The 23,235-nt window shown below is 40.3% G+C and overlaps 1 protein-coding gene across 6 annotated transcripts in view; it reads right to left on the reverse strand.

The window, feature by feature from the left end:
• The window catches only part of GK5 (glycerol kinase 5), a 73,609-nt gene extending 50,653 nt beyond the window's left edge, over nt 1-22,956 (reverse strand). For all 6 annotated transcript variants that reach the window (XR_010343463.1, XR_010343461.1, XR_010343462.1 and 3 more), the window contains exons 1-3: nt 22,805-22,956; nt 10,165-10,258; nt 7,465-7,540 (exon numbers count right to left, since the gene is read on the reverse strand). Coding sequence is in view for 3 of the 6 variants with exons in the window: in XM_064378761.1 (XP_064234831.1) it covers nt 7,465-7,540; nt 10,165-10,258; nt 22,805-22,951 (317 nt within the window). In the remaining 3 variants the exon portion in view is untranslated. The remainder of the gene's footprint in view (nt 1-7,464; nt 7,541-10,164; nt 10,259-22,804) is intronic.
• Between the last annotated feature and the right edge of the window lie 279 nt (nt 22,957-23,235).

Below are 23,235 nucleotides of genomic sequence, written 5' to 3' on the forward strand. Positions count from 1 at the left end.
TGCTGAGAATGATGGTTTCCAGATTCATCCAAGTCCCTACAAAGGACACGAACTCATTGTTTTTTATGGCTGCGTAGTATTCCATGGTGTATATGTACCACATTTTCTTTGTCCGGTCTACCATTGATGGGTATTTGGGTTGGTTCCAGGTCTTTGCTATTTTACACAGGGCTGCAATGAACATACGTGTGCACGTGTCTTTACAGTAGAACGATTTATAGTTCTTTGGGTATATACCCAATAGTGGGATTGCTGGGTCAAATGGAATTTCTATTTCTAGATCCTTGAGCAATCGCCACACTGTCTTCCACAATGGTTGAACTAATTTACACTCCCACCAACTGTGTAAGAGTGTTCCTATTTCTCCACATCCTCTCCAGCATCTGTTGTCTCCAGATTTTTTAATGATTGCCATTCTAACTGGCATGAGATGATATCTCAGTGTGGTTTGGATTTGCATTTCTCTAATGACCAGTGATGATGAGCATTTTTTCATATGTTTGTTGGCCTCATGTATGTCCTCTTTTGAAAAGTGTCTGTTCATATCCTTCACCCACTTTTCAATGGTGTTGTTTGTCTTTTACTTGTATATCTGTTTTAGTTCTTTGTAGATTCTGGATATTAGCACTTTGTCAGATGGGTAGAATGCAAAAATTTTTTCCCATTCTGTTGGTTGCCGATTCACTCTAATGATGGTTTCTTTTGCTGTACAGAAGCTCTGGAGTTTAATTAGATCCCATTTGTCTATCCTGGCTTTTATTGCCATTGCTTGTGGTGTTTTAGTCATGAAGTCCTTGCCTATGCCTATGTCCTGGATGGTTTTGCTATGTTTTCTTCTAGTGTTTTTATGGTGTTAGGTTTTATGTTTAAATCTACCACTGTTTCTTAAAACTCTCATCATCACCCCAAACAGATGCTCTGTAACAATTAGAAAATAATTTCCCATTCCTTCCTCACCCTATCCCTTATAGCCCCTATTCTATTTTCAGTCTCTATAAATTTGCCTATTCCAAGTATATCATATATAAGTAGAATTATGCAAAATTTGTTCTTTTATATTTGGCTTATTTCACTTAGTATGTTTTCTAGATTTATCCATATTGTAGCATGTATCAGAACTTTATTTTGTTTTATAGCTGAACGATATTTTACTGTATTTATACACTACATACTGTTTATCAGTTCATCTGTTAGTATACACTTGGGTTGTTTCTATCCTTTGGCTATTATGATTACTGCTGCTTTTATATTGGTGTGAAGTATCTGTTTAAGCCTTTGTTTTCAATTTTTTTAGATATATACCTAGGAGTGAAACTGCTGGGTCACATAGTAATTCTATGTTTAACTTTTTGAGGAACTGGCAAACTGCTTTCCACAGTCTTCGCACCATTTTACATTCCTACCAGCAATGTATGAGGGTTCAATTTTTCCAAATCCTCACCAACACTTGTTATCTTTCTTTTTTCAAAATTATCACCATTCTAGTGGGTGTGAAGTGGTATCTTGAAGTGGTATCTTGAAGTGGTATCTCAAAGTGGTATCACATTATGGTTTTAATTTGCAATTCCCTAATTACTAATGATATTGAGCATCTTTGTGTGTGCTTATTGACCATCTGTATATTACTCAAGTCCTTTGTCCATTTATGAATTGAGTTGTTGTTTTCTTGTTGTTGAATTATAGGAATTCTTTACATATTCTAGATATTAATCCCTTACCAGGGATTAGGGATTAAATATGTTACATGCTTCGAGGTTACAATTTGCAAATATTTTCTCCCATTCCATGAGTTGTCTTTTCACTCTGTTGATAAGCATCCTGTTTTTCTGTTTTTCACTTTTATTTATAGAAACCGCAGCATTTGCCTAGATCATGAGCATGTCACTTCTCTTCCTTTTAGAGATCCAAATCGTCACCATTATCATGAGTACAAATCAGAGGAGTGATTTTCTATTGTTTTAGTCCTCAATCTTGGATGAAATTACAAACCAAACCTACCAAGACATGCAGCTTCTGTGTTACATGCTACAGGTGGTTTTCTGAAGTCTTAACTGCAGATTATATAATTATGACTAAATTTTTTCAGACATAGTTTTAAAATGTAAATTGCACATTATGTCAAGTTAATTTTAACATAGCTTGCTTATTATTCATAATTAAATTTAGGGTAATTTTTCTACTTTGGAGAGTTCCAATAGTTAAGAAAATTGAAACTGGTCATCATAAAAAGATTTAAAAAAAATGTATGTCCTTTAATATATAAAGTCCAATTTATCTATTTTCTATTTTGTTAACTGTGCTTTCGATATCATTTAAGGAATCACTGCTAGATCCACAGTCATGATGATTTTCCCCTGTTTTCTTCTAAGAGTTTTCAGTTTAAGCTTTTAAATTTAGGTACTTGGTGCATTTTGGGGTTCATTTTTTTATATGGTATTAGATAAAGATACGATTTAATTCTTTAGCATGTGAATGTCCAGTTTTCCCAGCACCATTTGTTGAAAAAACTATTCTTTTTCTGCTGGCTGGTCTTGGTACCTTTGTCAAAGATCTTTATCAAATACAAAGATTGTATTTGATAAAGATAAAATCTATTGATATATAATTCTTCAGAGCCATTCTACAATAGCACAGACTTATACATTTAAATCTGATGTTCAATCAATGGTTTCAGCAAATATTTATAAGGCAATGTGTACCAGGAGTTGGGTACATAGCTATAAACAGAGACACATAATACTTTTGCCTTTATGACTGTACTTTCTAACGCGGAATTCAAACAAATACTCAATCACTCAGTTGCTCACTTACAGCAGGAATAAGCCCTATAAGGGATAAATAGAGGTGATGTGAGAGTATTTAACAGATGGCCCCTTGTGGTGGTCAGGGAGGGCTTGAGAAATGACAATGGATCTGAGCTCTGAGGGATGAATATGAATCAGGAGTATAAACATTCCCAACAAGATGTGCTATATGTTCAAAGGTCCTAAAGCAAGATAAAGCATGTCTTAGAGGAACTGAAAGGCTAGTGTGGCTGAAGAGCAATGAGGAAGAGAGAGAAAAATCACAACATGAAAGTGGTATCATTAATTTATAACATAGAACAAGACAATCTAGAATACTGATTTCAAGTAATAGCATATATTCCAATATTCACTTAGCATTGACTTGGGTTTATTTTACCTCTATCAAAAATAAAAGGAAAAATGAAGGAAAAGTATAACTGGCAATACTGTAAATGAATTGTCTTAAAACCTTCTAACAGTTTATACCACTCTGTGGCTCTTAATATATTTTATATCATAAGCAGTAAGACTCATTAATGTAAATATCAAATACTACAATAAAAATCTGGCCAGACACAGTGGCTCATGCCTGTAATCCCAGCACTTTGGGAGGCCAAGGGGGGGCAGATCACAAGAGGTCAGGAGTTCGAGACCATCCTGACCAACATAGTGAGACCCTGTCTCTACTACAAATACAAAAATTAGCTGGGTATAGTGATGTGCATCCATAATCCCAGCTACTTGGGAGGCTGAGACAGGAAAATCACTTGAACCCAGGAGGCAGAGGTTGCAGTGAGCTGAGATCGCACTACTGCACTCCAGTCTGGTGACAGAGCCAGACTCCATCTCAAAAAAAGAAGAAAAAAGAAATCTATTTTGTGCCAGGCACAGTGGCTCATGCCTGTAATCCAGCACTTTTGGAGGCCGAAGCAGGTGGATCACAAGGTCAGGAGATCGAGTCCATCCTGGCCAACATGGTGAAACCCCGTCTCTACTAAAATACAAAAAATTAGCCTGGTGTGGTGGTGCGCACCTGCAGTCCCAGCTACTCAAAAGGCTGAGGCAGGAGAATCGCTTGGACCCAGGAGGCAGAGGTTGCAGTGAGCTGAGATCATACCACTGCACTCCAGCCCGGCAACAGAGCAAGACTCCGTATATTAAAAAAAAAATCTATTTTGTGCAAAGGGAATATAGAGTAATTTGTGTACCTGTATAATGCAATTGCAAACTAGGGTTGGTATTCTCATTCACCTGTATATGCAGTACAGCCCCCAGCACAGTGCATTACTCCCTGTGAGCCCTCAAACAGTTATGAGTGAATCCCGGTTCCTATGACTCACAGTTTGTACTGCTAATTGTCACACACCCTGATCTAAAGTTAGCTGGCAGAAATCTCCTTGAAGCGACACAGAGACTAAAGAAACAAAACAGCATTGATTTTTTTTTTAAGAACAAAAGGAATTTAAAAAACCAAAGTGGAAGACGTATCAGTTAGAGTTATTTTCGAAAGTAGGCTAAACACACCACTTTTCAAATATATTGGGAAAAAAAGCTTAACCTGAAGAACACGAAGAAAGCTCAAAGACAGAAAAGTTATTAAGTTTCCTGGTCCCTAACAGGGGGGTGGGGGAGAGACAAGGAGAAAAACAAAAAGAAAGTTCAAAGTTTTAGACCTCCTGACAGCAACTGTGAGGAAAATAGTGTTTCTACGACGGCCATGAGGACAGAAATGCATCATGCATGCAGGAGGAAAAAAACAACAAGCTGGGAGGAGGAGCTGCAGGCCAGGACTGGAACGAACAACAGGTTTTTCCACAGGGTCTAGCCTGTCTCTCCTTTTCTCTCACAAATGAACAAGAAGTTCTTCTGGCTGGCCCTGCATTGTGCCCATCCTCTGTTGTGTCCCGGCTGCTTGCTAGGGCATTTGTGAAATCTGTCACCGCATGGGCTCCCTGGGGCCCAATGAGCAGAATAGCCTCCATTATTTCAATGTAAAAGAAGCACAAAGCCTTTCAGGTTTTTTTTTTTTTTTAATATCCACTATTTCAGTTTCTACAAACAAAGAATGTTCCCAAAACTCATGAAAGAAAACAAACATTTCAAACAAGAAAAAAGGACAACCATGATAATAACGAATTGCTTGAGGAAGAAGTCTTATCCCTCTACAACAACAGCAACACCAGTAAGGAAAGTGAACTGTCTTGAAATCTAACTCTTGTATTCCTTCTACAGGTAACATATAGTTCTAGCATCAGACAAAAACTTTGCTTCCTAATATTCTAACCTTCCTGTTATGAGTGATATGGTAGCCAGGTCCTGATGAAAGCAATCACTGGGGCCAACGGCCAAATGAATGTGACACATCCAATCAGTTCTTTCCCTGAGAACACTCCTCCCTCCACTTTCATCCATCCACTTCCCAGATTCACGTTGGTCCTGCTTTGCTGGCTTTTTTTTTCCCTGATTCACTTTAAATTTGGGAGGGGGGAAACTCCAAATCCTTAGCTTGCTTTTCTTTTCTTCACATAATCTCTACCAGAGAACACACCTATTCCTTGAGACGTCATCTACACCAATAGTTCCAAATTGGGGGTGATTCTGCCCCTCCAGGGCACATTTAGCAATGTTTTGAGACATTTGTGGTTCCTACGAAAGGGGGTGGGGTGGGCTGAGGTACTACTGACATCTAGTAGGTGGAGGCCAGGGATGCTGCTAGACATCTGCAACACCACAGGACAGTCCCCGTGACGAGGCATGATCCAGCTCAAAATGTCAACAGTATCACTAAGATTAGATACCTTATCTGTACAGGTAAGTTTAATTCATTCATCCCTTCATCTGACAATATACTACTATTTAAGATTTATTTAAGATTTGCCATAACCAAGGCCAGTGCAAGCGGTGGAGTAAGCGCAGGGGAACTGCAGATGTAGGCATCAACCTGAGATGCATCATGACCTGAAAAAAAAAGAGTACTGGGCCAAGCATGGTGGCTCATGCCTATAATCCCAGAGCTTTGGGACGTCAAGGGAGGCAGATCACTCAAGGCTCAGAGTTCAAGACCAGCCTAGGCAACAGGGTGAGACTCCATCTCTATAAAAAATTTAAAAATTAGCCTGGCATAGTGGGTACATACCTATAGTCCCAGCTACTTGGGAGGCTGATATGGGAGGATCCCTTGTGCCCAGGAGTTCAAGGCTGCAGTGAGCTATGATCATGCAACTGTACTCCACTCCAACCTGGGTGGCAGTGAAGACCTCGTCCCCCAAAAATAAAAATAAAAAGAACCCATCTGATGGAGATGTGCTATGCCTTAGTCCAAATTAAATCAATGTTCTGGTCACCCCTGGGATATCTCCACATTCACATGTCCAAAACCAAACATTTTATCATTTTTCCTTCTACCTACTCTCACTACCTCCCAATACATTCCTCCTCATATTTCTCTACGATTTCTATCATACCACCCATACATCAAGGCCAGCAATATTGGTAAATTCGAATTTCTTCTTCTTGCCTAATACTGAATTAGAAGCCAAGTCCTTGTGAATTTACCCTGATTATATTTCTGAGATTCATCTTTTCTCCCTCCACTCTCTTTTCTTTCCCACTCCCCAAGCTCAAGACGTCTTTAGGAGCCTAGTGCTCTAACAAAGACACATTTTCCAGTGGTGTGTGTGGGTATGTGGGGGAGGGAATATCAGTGTTTGTTTAAACCAAGAAACAGAGAAATATATGCTAGCTGGGGAAGGTGGCCAAGGTGGGAGAATCACTTGAGCCCAGGAATTCAAGACCAGCCTGGCAACACAGTGAAACCCCATCTCTACAAAAAATACAAAAACATTAGCCAGCCATAGCAGAGTGCACCTGTGGTCCCAGCTACTTGGGAGGCTAAGGCAGGAGAATCATCTGAGCCTGTGAGGTCGAGACCGCAGTGAGCTGTGATCATGCCACTACACTCCAGCCTGGGTAACAGATAAAACCCTGTCTCAGTAAAAAATAAAAATAAAAAGAAAGAAACATATTGAAGGCAATATGGGGATAGTGTAAAGAACATATGCGTCTGAGTCAAAAACAGAATTTAGAATCTTGGCTCTATTTGCTCACTGAGCAACCTTGATCATTTATTTCTCTATAAAAACAGATAAGATGTCTAAATTATAGGTCTGTTGTAAGGATAAAGGAACTTGGGACTGTCACAGGTGTTTACTATATAGTAGCTATTATTATAACTTTGTTTAGTCTATATATGCCTCATATGCTATAGACAAATATTAAATTTAGAGTAGACTGAAAATATAAACCATAAGCACAGTACCGTGTTTCTGAAATTTGTGAGATTCCTTTGACTCTTTTTAGGTATAAGCTAATTTTTTAGATCTTTGATCTATGCTTGTTTGAAAAGCTAACTTGCCCAAAAGAAAGGAATGGAGAATTTTAATGACAGTAAGTCTTTTTGTGGGTTATTATTTTATATAAGTCAAGCCCAAATGACATGCAGCAAGCATATAAGCCAGAAAGCAGGCCCATTTCATCCCTCTTAACCAAACAAAACTACTCTCAATTCACAAAGTTAAAACTCCCCAAAGAGACTTCGTAGCCCTGTACTCAGTGTGGCATGAGTACAGGGCTAGTACATAATACTAGCAGTTAGGTGCTTATCACAAAATGCACTTACTTGTTCCATGTAATAAAAGTTGCTCTCTGTGTTGAAATGCCAAGTCCAACAATTTGACTCATCTGTATTCCTGCAGCTAAAAGTAAAGACACATAAAACATATATTGTAAAGCCAGTGATGTTTTTCTTTACAATATTACAATATGGAAAAAAAAACAATTCAATATAATCTTCAAGAAAAATACCTAGCTTTAGCATTCTAATAAAACAACTGCAACTAATAAATAAAGTATTACTAAGATGATTCTGAAGCATTTTTTTACTTGAAGAAAACAAAGGTTGTTTCTTGGTTTTTGTTTTTGTTTTTTGTTTTGAGACAAAGTCTCATTCTGTTGCCCAGGCTGGAGTGCAGTGGCGCAATCTTGGCTCACGGCAACCTCCGCCTCCCACGTTCATGCAATTCTCCTGCCTCAGCCTCCCAAGTAGCTGGGATTACAGGTGTGCTCCACCATCTCCGATTAATTTTTTGTATTTTTTTTTTTTTGAGACGGAGTTTCGCTCTTGTTACCCAGGCTGGAGTGCAATGGCGCGATCTCGGCTCACCGCAACCTCCGCCTCCTGGGTTCAGGCAATTCTCCTGCCTCAGCCTCCTGAGTAGCTGGGATTACAGGCACGCGCCACCATGCCCAGCTAATTTTTTGTATTAGTAGAGACGGGGTTTCACCATGTTGACCAGGATGGTCTCGATCTCTTGACCTCGTGATCCACCCGCCTCGGCCTCCCAAAGTGCTGGGATTACAGGCTTGAGCCACCGCGCCCGGCCCAATTTTTTGTATTTTTAGTAGAGATGGGGTTTCACCATGTTGGCCAGCCTAGTCTGAAACTCCTGACCTCAGTTGATCTGCCCACCTCAGCCTCCCAAAGAACTGGGATTACAGGTGTGGGCCACTGTGCCTGGCCTTAAAGATTGTTTCTTAATAACAAAATGGCATTTTTTGTTTTAGATGTTGGGAAAAAAACAAATACTACTCAAAGTATGTCAGATTTATTTTTTCTTGATGATAATAAAAGATTGAATCTTAATTTAAGCAATGATCAATCATAATAGAAGCTGGTTGATGATAATAAAAGAAAACTCTTAGGGAAAGTAGTATAATTATTGAAACTGAGACCTTAATTTCAACACAAACTGACGCCTGGATGCAAAAAAAAAAAATTGGCATTTTTGTCTAAATTTCTTAAAATATAGAAACTCGAGTATTTTTCGTGATATTCTTTAAAAAAACTAGCCAGGCGGGGTGCGGTGGCTCATGTCTACAACCCCAGTACTTTAGGAGGCTAAAGTGGGCGGATCAACTGAGGTTGGGAGTTTGAGACCAGCCTGACCAACATGGAGAAACCCCATCTCTACCAAAAATACAAAGTTAGTTGGGCATGGTGGCACATGCCTGTAATCCCCGCTACTCGGGAGGCTGAGGCAGGAGAATTGCTTGAACCCAGGAGGTGGAGGTTGCGGTGAGCTGAAATCATGCCATTGCACTCCAGCCTGGGCAACAAGAGTGAAATTCCATCTCAAAAAAAAACAAAAACAAAAACTATTTATCCCACTGGGAAAATCTGGGACAACTTCAATTTGAGCACTGAGGAAAACACATCAATCCCCACACAGTATTCCAAAGGTATTTGCCTGAATCCAACTGGGAGGAAACAATCAGAAAACCTCAAAATGAGGGACAGTCTACTAAACTGGCTTGGACTTTCGAAAACTGCCAGTGTCATAGGAATGTGCTCTAGATGAAAGGAGCCTAAGCAGACTGACAGCTAAATGCAATGCCTCATCTTTGGCTGGGTTCTAGATTAAAAAAAGAAGTTTTTTGTTTTTTGTTTTCACTAAGACAAGAGAGAATACTGAAGACAGAGTACTGGAAAACAGTACTGTGTTAATGTTATACTTCCTGAGTGTGATAATTACATTGCGGCTATAGGGGAAAATACTCCTTTTCTATGGTTCAGAAGGAAAAAAAACAGTTTACAGAAAATGGTAAACATTGCAAAATATGTTTGAATCTAGGAGAAAGACATACAAGAGTTTATTGTACTATTTATTCTTACAATTTTGCACAGACTTTGAAAAATTTCAAACCAAAAAGATGAGAAGCAGCAGCATTTCAGCCAGAAAAATGAAGCATAAGACCTTTTAGAATTTACATTTGCAAGTCATCTTTGATGTGTTCTCAAACAAGGTTGCCATTTCAATGTTTTGAGATGTTTTCAATGTTCAAGAATGTTTCTAACATTCTTAAAGAACTAAGCCTTAGAGGATAGCTTTGGTCAGGAGTGCACTTTCTGTCAAGTGGTCAGAAAAAAACAAAAACTTCAATAAACATAACTCAGTTGTAAACTCATGAGAGTAGAAACATTACAGTAAACTGTAATGTTTGTTTATGATCCTCTGATATTTTGTGCCAAACAGGAAATCAAAACAGCAGCAGCTATAACGTGGAACAAGGAATGCTGAGAATTTACACTACAGTTGAAAAGAGACAAACCAGAGGACACAGCAGATGTTACCTTCCCTGACAAAGGAGCTCACTGTGAATCACAAATTTTCCTTGAAAAATACTGGGAAACTGTAATCCCAATAAAATACTACATATATGTATAACTTAGGAAAACCACAACTACAGAAGCCTGATAAAAACTCTTATTATAAAAAAAAAATACCATAAAGATTATTGTTATTTTGATAAATCCAATTACCTTTGACTGCTTCTTTTATTACGGTAACAAATTGAATCCAAAGAACATCAGGATCAATTTCTACCCAGCCAGTTTGAGGATACAGACTTTCTACCTATTTAGGAAAAGAAGATTTAGTAAAAACAACATTAGATCAAGTCAATAGTACGGGTCTTTGTGTCTCAAAACTACTGGTTAAAATAATTAACAACATGATTTTATTATCTAATTAATTTTTATTGTTAAAATTGAAAAAATACATATATGAAATAAAAAAGGACTACATGCCAACACCAAAATAGCAGTAACTCATGAGTTCACAGAAGATTTTAGCTTTATCTCCACTTTTCTTTTCTTTTTCTTTCTTGAGATGGATTCTCGCTCTGTAGCCCAGGCTGGAGTGCAGTGGCACAATTTCAGCTCACTGCAACCTCTGCCTCCCAGTCCCAGTTCAAGCAATTCTCCTACCTCAGCCTCCCAAGTAGCTGGGATTACAGGCATGAGCCACCATGCCTAGCTAATTTTTGTATTTTTAGTACAGACAGGGTTTCACCATGTTGGCCAGTCTGGTCTTGAACTCCTGACCTTGTGATCTGCCCGCCTCAGCCTCCTAAAGGGCTGGGATTACAGGTATAAGCCACTGTGCCCGGCCATTTTCTAAGTTTTCTACAAGGAAGCCACGTTTTTATAATAGGAAAAAAGTCTTTTTAAAAATTAAAAATAAATTTTTAACAAAGTGAATTCTGGTTCAGACCATGATGGAGTAAGCACACTCCACCCTGTCTCTTCCACTAAACACAAATGTAACAGCTGGACAGAATGCATGGAGCAGCTATTGTGTAAAAAGTATATGGCAGCAGGTGGACTGGGGAAGTAGATAAGAATTCAGGCACCACGTAACTGGTGGTGAGTTTCCCATTTTTCTTCTGAAATCCCCTGGCTTAGACTCAAGACATTCTGAAAACCAGAACTGGGAACTAGGGCACAGAGTAAGAGCCAGAAGAAGCTCCACGGTTTTGGCTCAAAGAATGAGAAAGGGAACTCCTAACACTCAGAGGAAATGGAAGCGATCTCCCATTTTTCTTTTTTCCCTTGGCTCCATACTTTTTTACCCACGCAATCCTGTAGTGGTGGCAGCAGCAGTGATAGTGGTATCAGTGTGTCTCAACAGGTACCTAAAATATCGAGGAAGGTAAAACTTCCTTTCCAGTTAGATGAGCTGAGATCCCAAGAGAGTGTGGTGAACCCCCATGGTTTTTTTCTCTGTGTGTTTCCACTGCTTAACCCCAGACACATCCAGCCGAATGGGGTAATAAAAATTTCAATAAACATAACTCAGTTGTTTATTGGCCAGGACCACAAGGGGAGGTTCAGGGAATCAAAAAGTACCAGGACCATCTCAGAGAGGGAGGAGCTTGGAAAAGATACCACAGAAAGTTGTGTATGAACTCCTAGGCTCACACCAAAGCTGCACTTGTATGGATGTAATCCCGAACACTATACCAAAGGTATTAAGAATAGAACTAAAGGATAGACCATTACCCAGGTCCCAGATTGACTAATAGGTTGTATACACACAGGGCAGATCCAAGTAGTACTGTCAAGATTTTGAAAACAGATCTGACATCGAAACTGCAGTCCACAGAAGACTGAATGTGTAGCCTGAATACAACTGCAATAAATACCTGCTAAAAGAAAAACAAGATCCTTCATAGGATTTATAAAACACCCAGAGTCTTTTAACATAATATTCAAAATGTCTAAGATACAATCCAAAACTACAAGGCATATGAAGAACCAGAAAAATCTTAACTAACATTGGAAAAGATAATCAACAGATGCCAATGCCAAGATGACACAGATATCTCATAAGGAGTCTAAAACAGCTATTATGAAAATACTCCAAGAGGAGTGAATACACATGAAACAAATGGAAAGACATAAAGTCTCAGCAAAGGTAACTACAGTAATCATTTAATTACATATGTGTATATCAAGACATCATGAAGAATACCTTAAAGATATCCGATTTTAAAAAGAAAGTCATAGAAGACATAAAAAAGGAAATTTTAGAATTGAAAAATATAGTAATCAAAATTTAAAACTTACTGGATGGGCTCAGTAGCAGAAGGGAGATAGAAGAAAATTAATAAACTTGAAGATAGATCAGTAGAAATTATCTGTACAACAGAAAGAAAAAAGATTAGAGAAAAAAAGAACAAAGCCCCGGGGACACGTGGGACATAGCAAAAGGTCTAATATTTGTTTAATCAGTGATCTCCAAAGAAGAAAAGAAAGAGTTTAGAGCAGAAAAAAAAATTACTTGAGGGAAGTAACAGTGCTAAAAGTTTCCCAAGTTCAGTGAAAGATTTAAAACCTATATATTCAAGAAACTTGGGCCGGGCGTGGTGGCTCACGCCTGTAATCCCAGCACTTTGGGAGGCCGAGGCGGGTGGATCACGAGGTCAAGAGATCGAGACCATCCTGGTCAACATGGTGAAACCCCGTCTCTACTAAAAATACAAAAAATTAGCTGGACATGGTGGCGCATGCCTGTAATCCCAGCTACTCAGGAGGCTGAGGCAGGAGAATTGCCTGAACCCAGGAGGCAGAGGTTGCGGTGAGCCGAGATCGCGCCATTGCACTCCAGCCTGGGTAATAAGAGCGAAACTCCGTCTCAAAAAAAAAAAAGAAACTCAGAAAACCTTTACCAGAATGAACCCAAAGCATTACACACCCAAATATCCTAATTAAAATGCTGAAAAAAAACTAAAAGAAAAGAAAAAAGTTTGAAACCAGTCAGACATTTCACATATACAGAACACCAATTTAAATGACTGTGGATTTCTCATCAGAACCATGAAAGCCAGAAGTAAGTGCCTCAATATTTACAGTATACTAAAAGAACCACCATCCCAGATTTCTACAACAAAATCCCAATAGGATTTTTTTGTAGATTCTAAAATTTATATAAGGCAAAAAAAACTAAAATAGCGAAAACAATGCTGAAAAAGAATAAAGTCGGAGAGAATAAAAAAAGAATAAAGTTAGAGGCACACTACCCAATTTCAAGACTTACTATAAAGCTACAGTAATCAAAACAGTATGCTATTGGCATAAAAACTGACAGATCAATGGAACAGAATAGAGAGTCCAGAAATAGACCCACACAAATATGACTAGTTGATTTTCAACAAAAGTTGCAATTCTATGGAGAAAAGATCGCTTTTTCAACAAATGGTGTTGTAACAATTGAACATCCATATGCAAAAAAAAAAAAAGAAACATATCAACCTCAACCCAAACTTTACAACTTACATAAAAATTGACTCAAAATGGATCAAGATCTAAATGTAAAATGTAAAACTCTAAAATGTTTCGAAGAAAATGCAAGAGAAAATCCTTGTGACTTAGGGTTAGGCAAAGAATTCTTAGAACACCAAAAGTATAATTCATATAACAATAAACCAATAAATTAAACTTCATCAAGGTTAAAAACATTTGTTTTGCAAAAGATACTGCTAAGAAAATAAAAAGACCAAAGTATAGACTGGTAGAAAATATGTGCAAATCACATATCCAACACAGGACTAATAACTAGAATATATAAGGAAATTCAAAACTCAACAGTAAGAAAACAAAGAACTCAAAAGTGAGCAAAAGACTTCGATCACTCCACCAAAGAAACATATGAATTACAAATATGTACCTGAAGATAGATATTCAGCATCATTAGCCATTAGAGAAATGCAAATCAAATCAAATAAGCAAAATTTTAAAAACTAACGATACCAAGTACTGACGAGGGTGTGGAACAACTGGAACTCTGATACATTGTTCGTAATAATGCAAAATGGTATGGCCCCTCTGAATTTCTCGTTAAGATAAGACACTCACTTACCATATAACCTAGCAATCCCATGCCTAGGTATTTACCCTAGAGAAATTTACCCTATAGCGTTGTACATAGAACTGGTTCAAAGTTTTTTTTAATGTTCCCTTTAAAATGTGTATACTAATGTTTATAGCAGCTCTATTGATGATCACCAGAAACCACCTAAATGTACTTCAACTGGTGAATGAATGTAGTACATCCATATACTTAGAAATAAAAAGAATAAACAATTGATACCATAATAACACGGACAAATCTCAAAGGCATTATGCTGAAAAAAAAAAAAAATCCAGTCTCAAAAGGCTACTTACTTTATGATTCCATTTATGACATTCTCAAAAAGACAAGACTATATCATGGAAAACAGATCAGTGGTTACCAGAGGTTAGGTGGGTGAGGAGAGAGACTACAAAAAGGTAACACAAGGGAGCTTGGGGGTTACTTCTACACATGTGCTAAAGTTCACAAAACTATACACCAAAAGTCTGTTTTGTGGACTGGATGCAGTGGCTCAGGCCTGTAATCAGCACTTTGGGAGGCCAAGGCAGGAGGATCGCTTGAGCCCAGGAGTTCGAGATCAGCCTGAGCAACATAACAAAACCCCATCTATACAAAAAGGGTGTAGTGGGCCACACCTGTAGTTCCAGCTACTCAGGAGTCTGAAGTAGGAGAATCACTTGAGCCCAGGAAGTAGAGAATACAGTGAGCTGTGGTCACATCACTACACTCCAGCCTGGGAGACAGAGGAAGACCGTCTCAATCAATCAATAAATCAATTTCATAAAAATCTATGGCTTCAAGTTAAAATGATGGCTTAAACATAAGCATGCATCTCCAATTCCTCCCAGTCTATTGAAAGGAAAACATTAACAAGGTTTAAATGCACAAGGACAAAGAGAAGAGGAGAGAAAACAGGATCAGACTGGATTTTAACAAATGTTTTTAACATGAACAATGAGTGGGCAGGTGTTACCTGGCTTAGGGCAGAGGAAAAAATGCCAATATCTCACTCCCTACTCAAATTACACTGCATCTCTACTCACCCTGGCTCCCATTTCACTCAAAGTAAAACCATTATTCCTTATAATGGCCTATAAGACCAGAGACAGGTCACCTCTACCCTGCTCCTCAGAATGTGAACTCCTAGAGGGCAGGGAATGTGTCTCCTTAGTTCATTTTATCCCCAGCATCTAGAAGTGTCTAAGATTTCTTAAATATTCTATAAATATAAAGTGAATGTATGAATGAACATATGAGTGAACTATGAGATATTTCTTAGATATTCTATAAACATAAAGTGAATGTATGAATGAACATAAGAGTGAACTATGAGAGTGATGCCCATAAGCAGAGAGCAGAGATTCTAGGGTGAAACTCTGGAAATTACAGGTTCCTCTGAAGGCTAGGATGCCAGATCGGGTTGTACATAGGACTGAATCACAGTCTTTATAAGGAGCCCCAGTTCCTCTCCTCCAGCCAGATCACTGCCTCTCCCTAACCTGGCAGAAACTAAGAGATTTACTTCTGGAGGGGTTGAACCAGAGTTCTGTACTTGCAAATGACAGATGTACCTAAGTGCTAGGGTAAGACATGGTAACAAAAAAACAATGCAGATAACCAACCAAGATCACCAGCTAAGGAAAATCTCTAACATGTAGTATGAAAAGGCCAAAATGAAGAAAAAAAGAACTCTGAAGAAACAGTGACAATACGAGGAGTATAAGTGTTACCCAAGCTGATGTGGAAAAAGAATCTCTTATTCCCCAGTGAGCTCATCAGAAACAGATCTAACACAATCTATTCTCCTTCTGTCATTAATACTTCTGCCCTTTCTATGTAAGGCTTTTATGACTACAGACTGTAATAGTTCAACTACAGAAACACTTTCTTATCCCAAAAAATTCAATGTGGGTATCACTGCTTCAAGCCTATAAACCTTCAGGCTTGATCAAGGGTCACTTCCCCACTTTACCAATCAGGTTGTCACATACCAACCCCAAACAAGTCACAATAGTGAAATCTGTTCCTTTACAGGAGGACCAAACCCAAATTAGATCAAGAATATAATAAAAATTAAAAAGAAATTTTTTAATTAAAAACAAAAGATGACAACCACATACTCCGTTTTTCAAGCATGTACAGAGAGTACACAGTATTGTTTTCTTTGGAGTGACCTTTCTGTCCTGTTCTTCCAATCAAGACATTATCATTCTTTTTTTTTTTTTTTGAGACTGAGTTTCGCTCTTGTTATCCAGGCTGGAGAGCAATGGCGCGATCTCGGCTCACCGCAACCTCTGTCTCCTGGGTTCAAGCAATTCTCCTGCCTCAGTCTCCAGAGTAGCTGGGAATACAGGCGTGCATCACCATGCCCAGCTAATTTTTGTATTTTTTAGTAGAGACGGGGTTTCACCTTGTTGACCAGGATGGTCTCGATCTCTTGACTTCGTGATCCACCCGCCTCGGCCTCCCAAAGTGCTGGGATTATAGGTGTGAGCCACTGCGTCCGGACCCTGACATTATCATTTTTTATAGTTTTTCATAAAAGCATGATGTTCCACTGAGGCACATAATAAATATTCTCCATTTTTAAAACCAAAATGTCAAATATTCATATGCAGAGTTTCCAACACAAACTATTCCTCTAGTAGTTAATATAAATATTTAAGAGTCCCTAAGAAAGATTTTTTAAAAATACAAATCACAGAAATAAGCTAAAAATGTATCTCTGCTGTTAAACATTAAAAAAATAAATGCCATAAGAAATGATTGATGTCTTCTCACAGCCTATTTTGTTCTTGTCTATAAAGGGGGATGTCTTTTTCTTTTTTTTTCTTTTTTTAATTTCTTTCCCAGTATCAATCAAATCATACACTAAGAGGTTTTAGGTTTCTATTATACATTCTTTCCAACTGAATATTATAAGAGGTGTAATTTTCACTTGACAAAATAAACACAATCAAGTGCTATGTCTAAGTCGTAGAGCCCCGTGAATTCCTAACAGTTTAACTGCAATTCAATTATTTATTCTGTAACCAAGAGGTAATAAGCCAGGTACTAAGTAGCAATATAGAGCAGCAAGATCCTTGTTCCAAAAAAACTCAAAACTATCTGCAATGAAAGATCAGTTGCTGCTTCTTTTTTTTCAAAAATGTCTATTCATTATGGACCAACAATTTTTAAGAAACAAGTTTCTAGCCCAGGTGCAGTAACTTGGGCCTGTAATCCCAGCACTTTAGGAGGCTGAGGCAGGAAGATGGCTTGAGCCCAGGAGTTCAAGGTTGCAGTGAACTGTGATCAGGCCACCTGGGGGACAGAGTTAGAATCTGCCTCTAAAAAGAACAATAATTTTTTTTTTTTTTTTTTTGAGATGGAGTTTCGCTCTTGTTACCCAGGCTGGAGTGCAATGGCGCGATCTCAGCTCACCGCAACCTCCGCCTCCTGGGTTCAGGCAATTCTCCTGCCTCAGCCTCCTGAGTAGCTGGGATTACAGGCACGCGCCACCATGCCCAGCTAATTTTTTGTATTTTCAGTAGAGACAGGGTTTCACCATGTTGACCAGGATGGTCTTGATCTGTTGACCTCGTGATCCACCCGCCTCGGCCTCCCAAAGTGCCGGGATTACAAGCGTGAGCCACCGTGCCTCCTGGCCAGAATAATAATTTTTATAAAGTTTCCAGAAAAAAATGGCTTACAAAATAAAATCCCAAATGTTTCATTATTAGAGTCAATACATAAAATTACTCTGCTGAGTTGTTATACAAGTTCTTAAATGCTTGGTTTTCTTTATCTCAATCCTAGCAGCCCTGGAATTACACTTTAAGCAGTACTGCTATAAACTCCTACCACACAGAGAGGCATTGCTGCACATTTTTTAATCTACGACTATGCTTCATCTGGGAAGAGCAGGCTTTTGTGTGTGTGTGTGTGTGTGTGTGTGTGTGTGTGTGTATTTTTATTTACTCCTATCTTTCTTTTTTCCAGACATATTTTCCACAATTTAGAGTCTGTGCAAACCATCCTGGCCTCCTGCCACTCACGGCAATCTTGATCCATCTCTGAGATTCTTCACCTCATTCCTTAAAAAAATAACGATCTGCCCCAAATTATATATTAACTGTGAAACTTTGCATTTTCTAGTAATTTATTTCTCCCTTTGGTTCCAAATATTTCAATTCCTTTAAAAAAAAGTGCTTAAAACAAAAGTACTTTGTGTCTAGAATTAAAAAGGAGATTTTAAAAAGTATCACTGTGTTTGTGGTAAATCCTCTTACAAAGATAAGGAGTACCCAATCACTGAAATGGTGTCTGCCTTTCATTTGTCCTTTCAGTCTGGGATAGCGGGTTAGTGTGTGGGTAGGTGGGCAGTGTTCCCACACAGCCAGCCAGAGAAGGGACCAGGGACCTCTTACAGTCCCAGTTCCACTGTCTTGGTTCTGAAACCGAAATGGAGGCCAGGCATGGTGGCTCACGCCTGCAATCCCAGAGATTTGGGAGGCCAAGGTGGACAGATCGCCTGAGGTCAAGAGTTCAAGACCAGCCTGACCAACATGGTGAAACTCAGTCTCTACAAAAATCAAAAATTAGCCGAGCATGATGGCGTTTCCTGTAATCCCAGCTACACGAGAGGCTGAGGCAGGAGAACTGCTTAAACCTGGGAGGCGGGGGTTGCAGTGAGCCAATAGAGTACCGCTACAGTCCACCCTCGGCAACAAAGCGAGACTCTGTCTCAAGGAAAACAAATAACAACAACAATAAGAAAAATTGAATGGAAGGAAGTCTGATGTTTCCTCAGAACAAATGCTCAATAACTACTCACTGGCACTCTAGCCGAACCTGCTCCTGGGCAAGTGCTACAAAGAAAAAGACCTTTAAGTGAATGGGAAGAAGGGTGGGACACTGAGAAAACGGGGAATCCAGTGCTGCTAGGAATGGTTTAGGTAACTGATGGCTCCTGCCCTCCCTCAAATTTCTAACAGAAAAAGATGCTGGTACTGGGAAGAGTAAATAAGAACACCCTAACAGGCTGGGCACGGTGGCCCACACCTGTAATTTTAGCACTTTGGGAGGTCAAGGTGGGTGGATTGCTTGAGCCCAGGAATTACAGACCAGCCTGGGCAACATGGCAAAACCCCATCTTTATAAAATAAAATAATAAAAAAATACAAATTTAGCCAGGCATGGTGGCCCCTTCCTGTAGTCCCAGCTACTTGGAGGGCTGAGGTGGAAGGATCACTTGAGCCCAGGAGGTCGAGGCTGCAGTGAGCCAAGATCACATCACCGCACTCCAGCCTGGGTGACAAAGTGAGACCCTGTCTCAAAAGAAAAAAAGGAGGGGAGAGAGATCCAAGATGGCTGATCACTAGCAGCTCGGGCTCCTAGCTCCCAGTGAAAGCGCAGAGAACGAGAGGATGCCACACTTTCAGACGAATTTTTGTTGCTCACGGACTAAGAGATTCCCAGCGGAGGAGCCCCACGGGTCGCCAGGGCGACTCTTGTGGCCGGCGCGGCGGTTTTGCTGGCACCTCAGTGCGGCAGTTCTTGGTGCAGAGTCCGGAGATTCCCGGGCAGAAAAGCACCATCAATCTTAATACTGCTGTTCTGGCCGGCGTAGTGGATTGCTCAGATTTTGGCACTGGGAATCAACAAGTTGGACGTCTGCTCAGAGACCTACTTAGAAAGTCGGTAATTACAAAGACGACAGAGGGATAAATATATAATGAAGGGAAGAAACCAGCCTAAAAAGGCAGAGAATACTCAAAATCAGAATGCCTCTCCCTCTACAGGGGATCTCAGTTCCTCATCAGCAACGGAGCAAGGCTTAATGGAGAGCGAGTGTGTTCCATTATCAGAAGCAGGTTTCAAAAGGTGGGTGATAAGAAACTTCTGGGAATTAAAAGAACTTGTTCTAACCCAATGCAAAGAAACTAAGAACCTTGAAAAAAAGTTTGACGAAATACTAACGAGAATGGACAATTTAGAGAGGAATATAAGTGAATTGATGGAGCTGAAAAACACAACACGAGAACTTCGCGAAGTATGCACAAGTTTAAACAGTCGAATTGATCAAGCAGAAGAAAGGATATCAGATGTCGAGGAACAGCTTAGTGAAATGAAACGAGAAGACAAGATTGGAGAAAAAAGGATAAAAAGGAATGAGCAAAGTCTCCTAGAAATATGGGACTATGTGAAAAGACCTAATTTATGTTTGATAGGTGTACCTGAATGTGACGAAGAGAATGAATCCAAGTTGGAAAATACCCTTCAGGATATCATTCAGGAAAACTTTCCCAGCCTAGCAAGGCAGGGTAATATTCAACTCCAGGTGATACAGAGAACACCACAAAGATATTCTTCAAGAAGACCAACCCCAAGGCACATAATCACCAGATTTATTAGGGTTGAAATGAAGGAGAGAATACTAAGGGCAGCCAGAGAGAAAGGTCAGGTTACCCATAAAGGGAAACCTATCAGACTTACAGCAGATCTCTCAGCAGAAACCCTACAAGCTAGAAAAGAGTGGGGACCAATATTTAACATCCTTAAAGAAAAGAACTTTCAACTCAGAATTTCATATCCAGTCAAACTAAGCTTTAAAAGCAAGGGAAAAATTAAATCTTTTGCGAACAAACAAGTACTTACAGACTTCACCACCACCAGGCCTGCTTTACAAGAGCTTCTGAAAGAAGCACTATACATATAAAGGAACGACCAATATCAGCCTTTCCAAAAATATATCAAAAAGCAAAAAGTATCAACACAATGAAAAATTTACACCAACTAATGGGTAAAACAGCCAGCTAGCATCAAATGGCAGTATTAAACTCATATATATTCAAATTGGATAAAAAGACAAAACCCATTGGTATGCTGCATCCAGACCCATCTCACATGCAACGATACACAAAGACTCAAAGAGAAGGAGGAAGATTTACCAACCAAACAGAGAGTAAAAATAAACAAATAAATAAAAAGCAGGAGATGCAATTCTCGCCTCTGATAAAATAGACTTTAAAGCAACAAAGAGCAAAAGAGGCAAAGAAGGACATTACATAATGGCAAAAGGATCAATGTAACAAGAAGAGCTAACGATTCTATAGATCAACGAGACAGAAAATTAACAAGGACATCCAGGACTTGAACTCAGACCCAGAACAAGTAAACAAAATAAACATTTATAGAACTCTCCACTTCAAATACACAAAACATACATTACCACCTCACACCTATTCCAAAAGTGACTACATAATTGGAAGTAAATCACTCCTCAGGAATCGCACAGCATTTCATAGGTTTAAATGAAATATTGGTTGGCTGCTTGTTCGTTATTTTCTTCCCTTATTCCTTCCTGTCCACATCATTAAGTATAACTATTGGTATAAAAGAGGTTTTCAATACCCATTACTAAACTGCATTCTAGCCTGGGCAAGAAGGCAATACTCCCATTCTCTCTCCTTTTTCTCTTTCCTTTTTTTCCCTCTTCTTCATTCTTTTTTTTCTTTCTTCCTTTTTTCTTTCTTTCTTCCTTTTTTAAAAAATAAATAAATAAATAAAAATAAAAATAAAAAAAGAAAAAGAAAAAAAGGAACGACAATAAGAACACCATAACAAATAAACATTATTTTTGGTGCATTGACAGTTGTGTAGAAATCAACACTTCATTAATATGAGAAAAGAAGAATATCAATTTTCTGGTTTCTGACCAATATTGTCAACAGTTCAAGGTTTTACTAACAACCAACTTGGCAGGTCTCTCAAACGAGGGGAAAAAAAGAATTGTATGAATTCTCAAAGATGGAAAATAGAAAAGTAATGACTACACAGCCTTCGAAACTTGCCCAATACCTCTAGTACCCATGGCAATTGCTCAGTGAGCAACCAGCATTTTCTGGAGTAGTTAATAATGATGACAAGTGAAGAACAATGAATAAACTTAAATTCTACAAAGATATGAGAAGTTATTGAGGCACAAGTCCAAATGATATAAAAGAAAAAAAAGAAAAAAAAAGTTGTGGGCCCGGCGCGGCGGCTCACGCCTGTAATCCCAGCACTTTGGGAGGCCGAGGCGGGTGGATCACAAGGTCAACAGATCAAGACCATCCTGGTCAACATGGTGAAACCCCGTCTCTACTGAAAATACAAAAAATTAGCTGGGCATGGTGGCGCGTGCCTGTAATCCCAGCTACTCAGGAGGCTGAGGCAGGAGAATTGCCTGAACCCAGGAGGCGGAGGTTGCGGTGAGCCGAGATCGCGCCATTGCACTCCAGCCTGGGTAACAAGAGCGAAACTCCCGTCTCAAAAAAAAAAAAAAAGTTGTGAAAAATTAAAATGTAAATAAAGACGGAGTGGGAGATCTATCAGAGAAGTGTAGGAAGAACCAAGCAACTCACAAACCACCCTCTGGCTGGATACGCACAGCCTGCCCAGTCCCGTCCGGCGAGTCACCTCAGTCCCACCCAGGTAAGGCTGGACAGGTGGCTTCCAAGGTGGCAAGAGGCGAGCGAGCGGCGCAGGTCACACACCGGGCCCTTGGAGCCCTCGGAGCCCTCAGTCTGGACAGGAAGGACGCGCGGGGTTCAGATCAGCCCAGGGAGGGAACGCCAAGACCCAGCCCTTCCCGGCACGCCGCTCTGGCCCCAGGGCCAGCGGGTGCCGCAGCTGGCCGCTTCTAGGGCGGTGGGTGGTGACCGCCCGCTAGCCTCCCGAGGCCGGACCACGGGACTCGGCGAAACCCAGTCAGACCCGCTCCCAACCCCGCCCCCAAGTCACCTTCTGCGCGCTGGAGCCGCAGACCCGCGCCGCCCGGTCATAGACGTGGCAGCGGATCACAGAACTGCCCACGTCCAGCCCCAGCACGAAGCCAGCTTGCTGCGGCTCCTGCGCTCTCTGTTCCCAGTCCGTGGGCAGCCCCGACATCCCGATCCCGCACGCCTCTCCGCTACAGCCGCCTCCCCAGCGGGCGCGCCATAAACCCCAGCGCTCCAGGGCCCCAGGGCGCCAAGCCGCGCCGGGCCGCCGGCCCCACCCCGCCCCACCGCGAGATCCCAAAGAGGCCCGGCCCCTTCCGTGGGCCCCGCCCCGGCGCCGTGACGTCACGGGGGCGCCGGCGGCAGCGCCGGGTGGGTAGAGGTGGGTGGGTTTGCGCCACGCTGTGGATACCCAGCTCGCCAGCCACGCTCTGCTTCCAATCGCTGCGGTTG

Source organism: Aotus nancymaae, unplaced genomic scaffold, assembly GCF_030222135.1.
Source record: "Aotus nancymaae isolate 86718 unplaced genomic scaffold, 86718_ANA_hifiasm-v0.15.2.pri h1tg000019l, whole genome shotgun sequence".
NCBI classification, from domain to species: Eukaryota; Metazoa; Chordata; class Mammalia; order Primates; family Aotidae; genus Aotus; species Aotus nancymaae.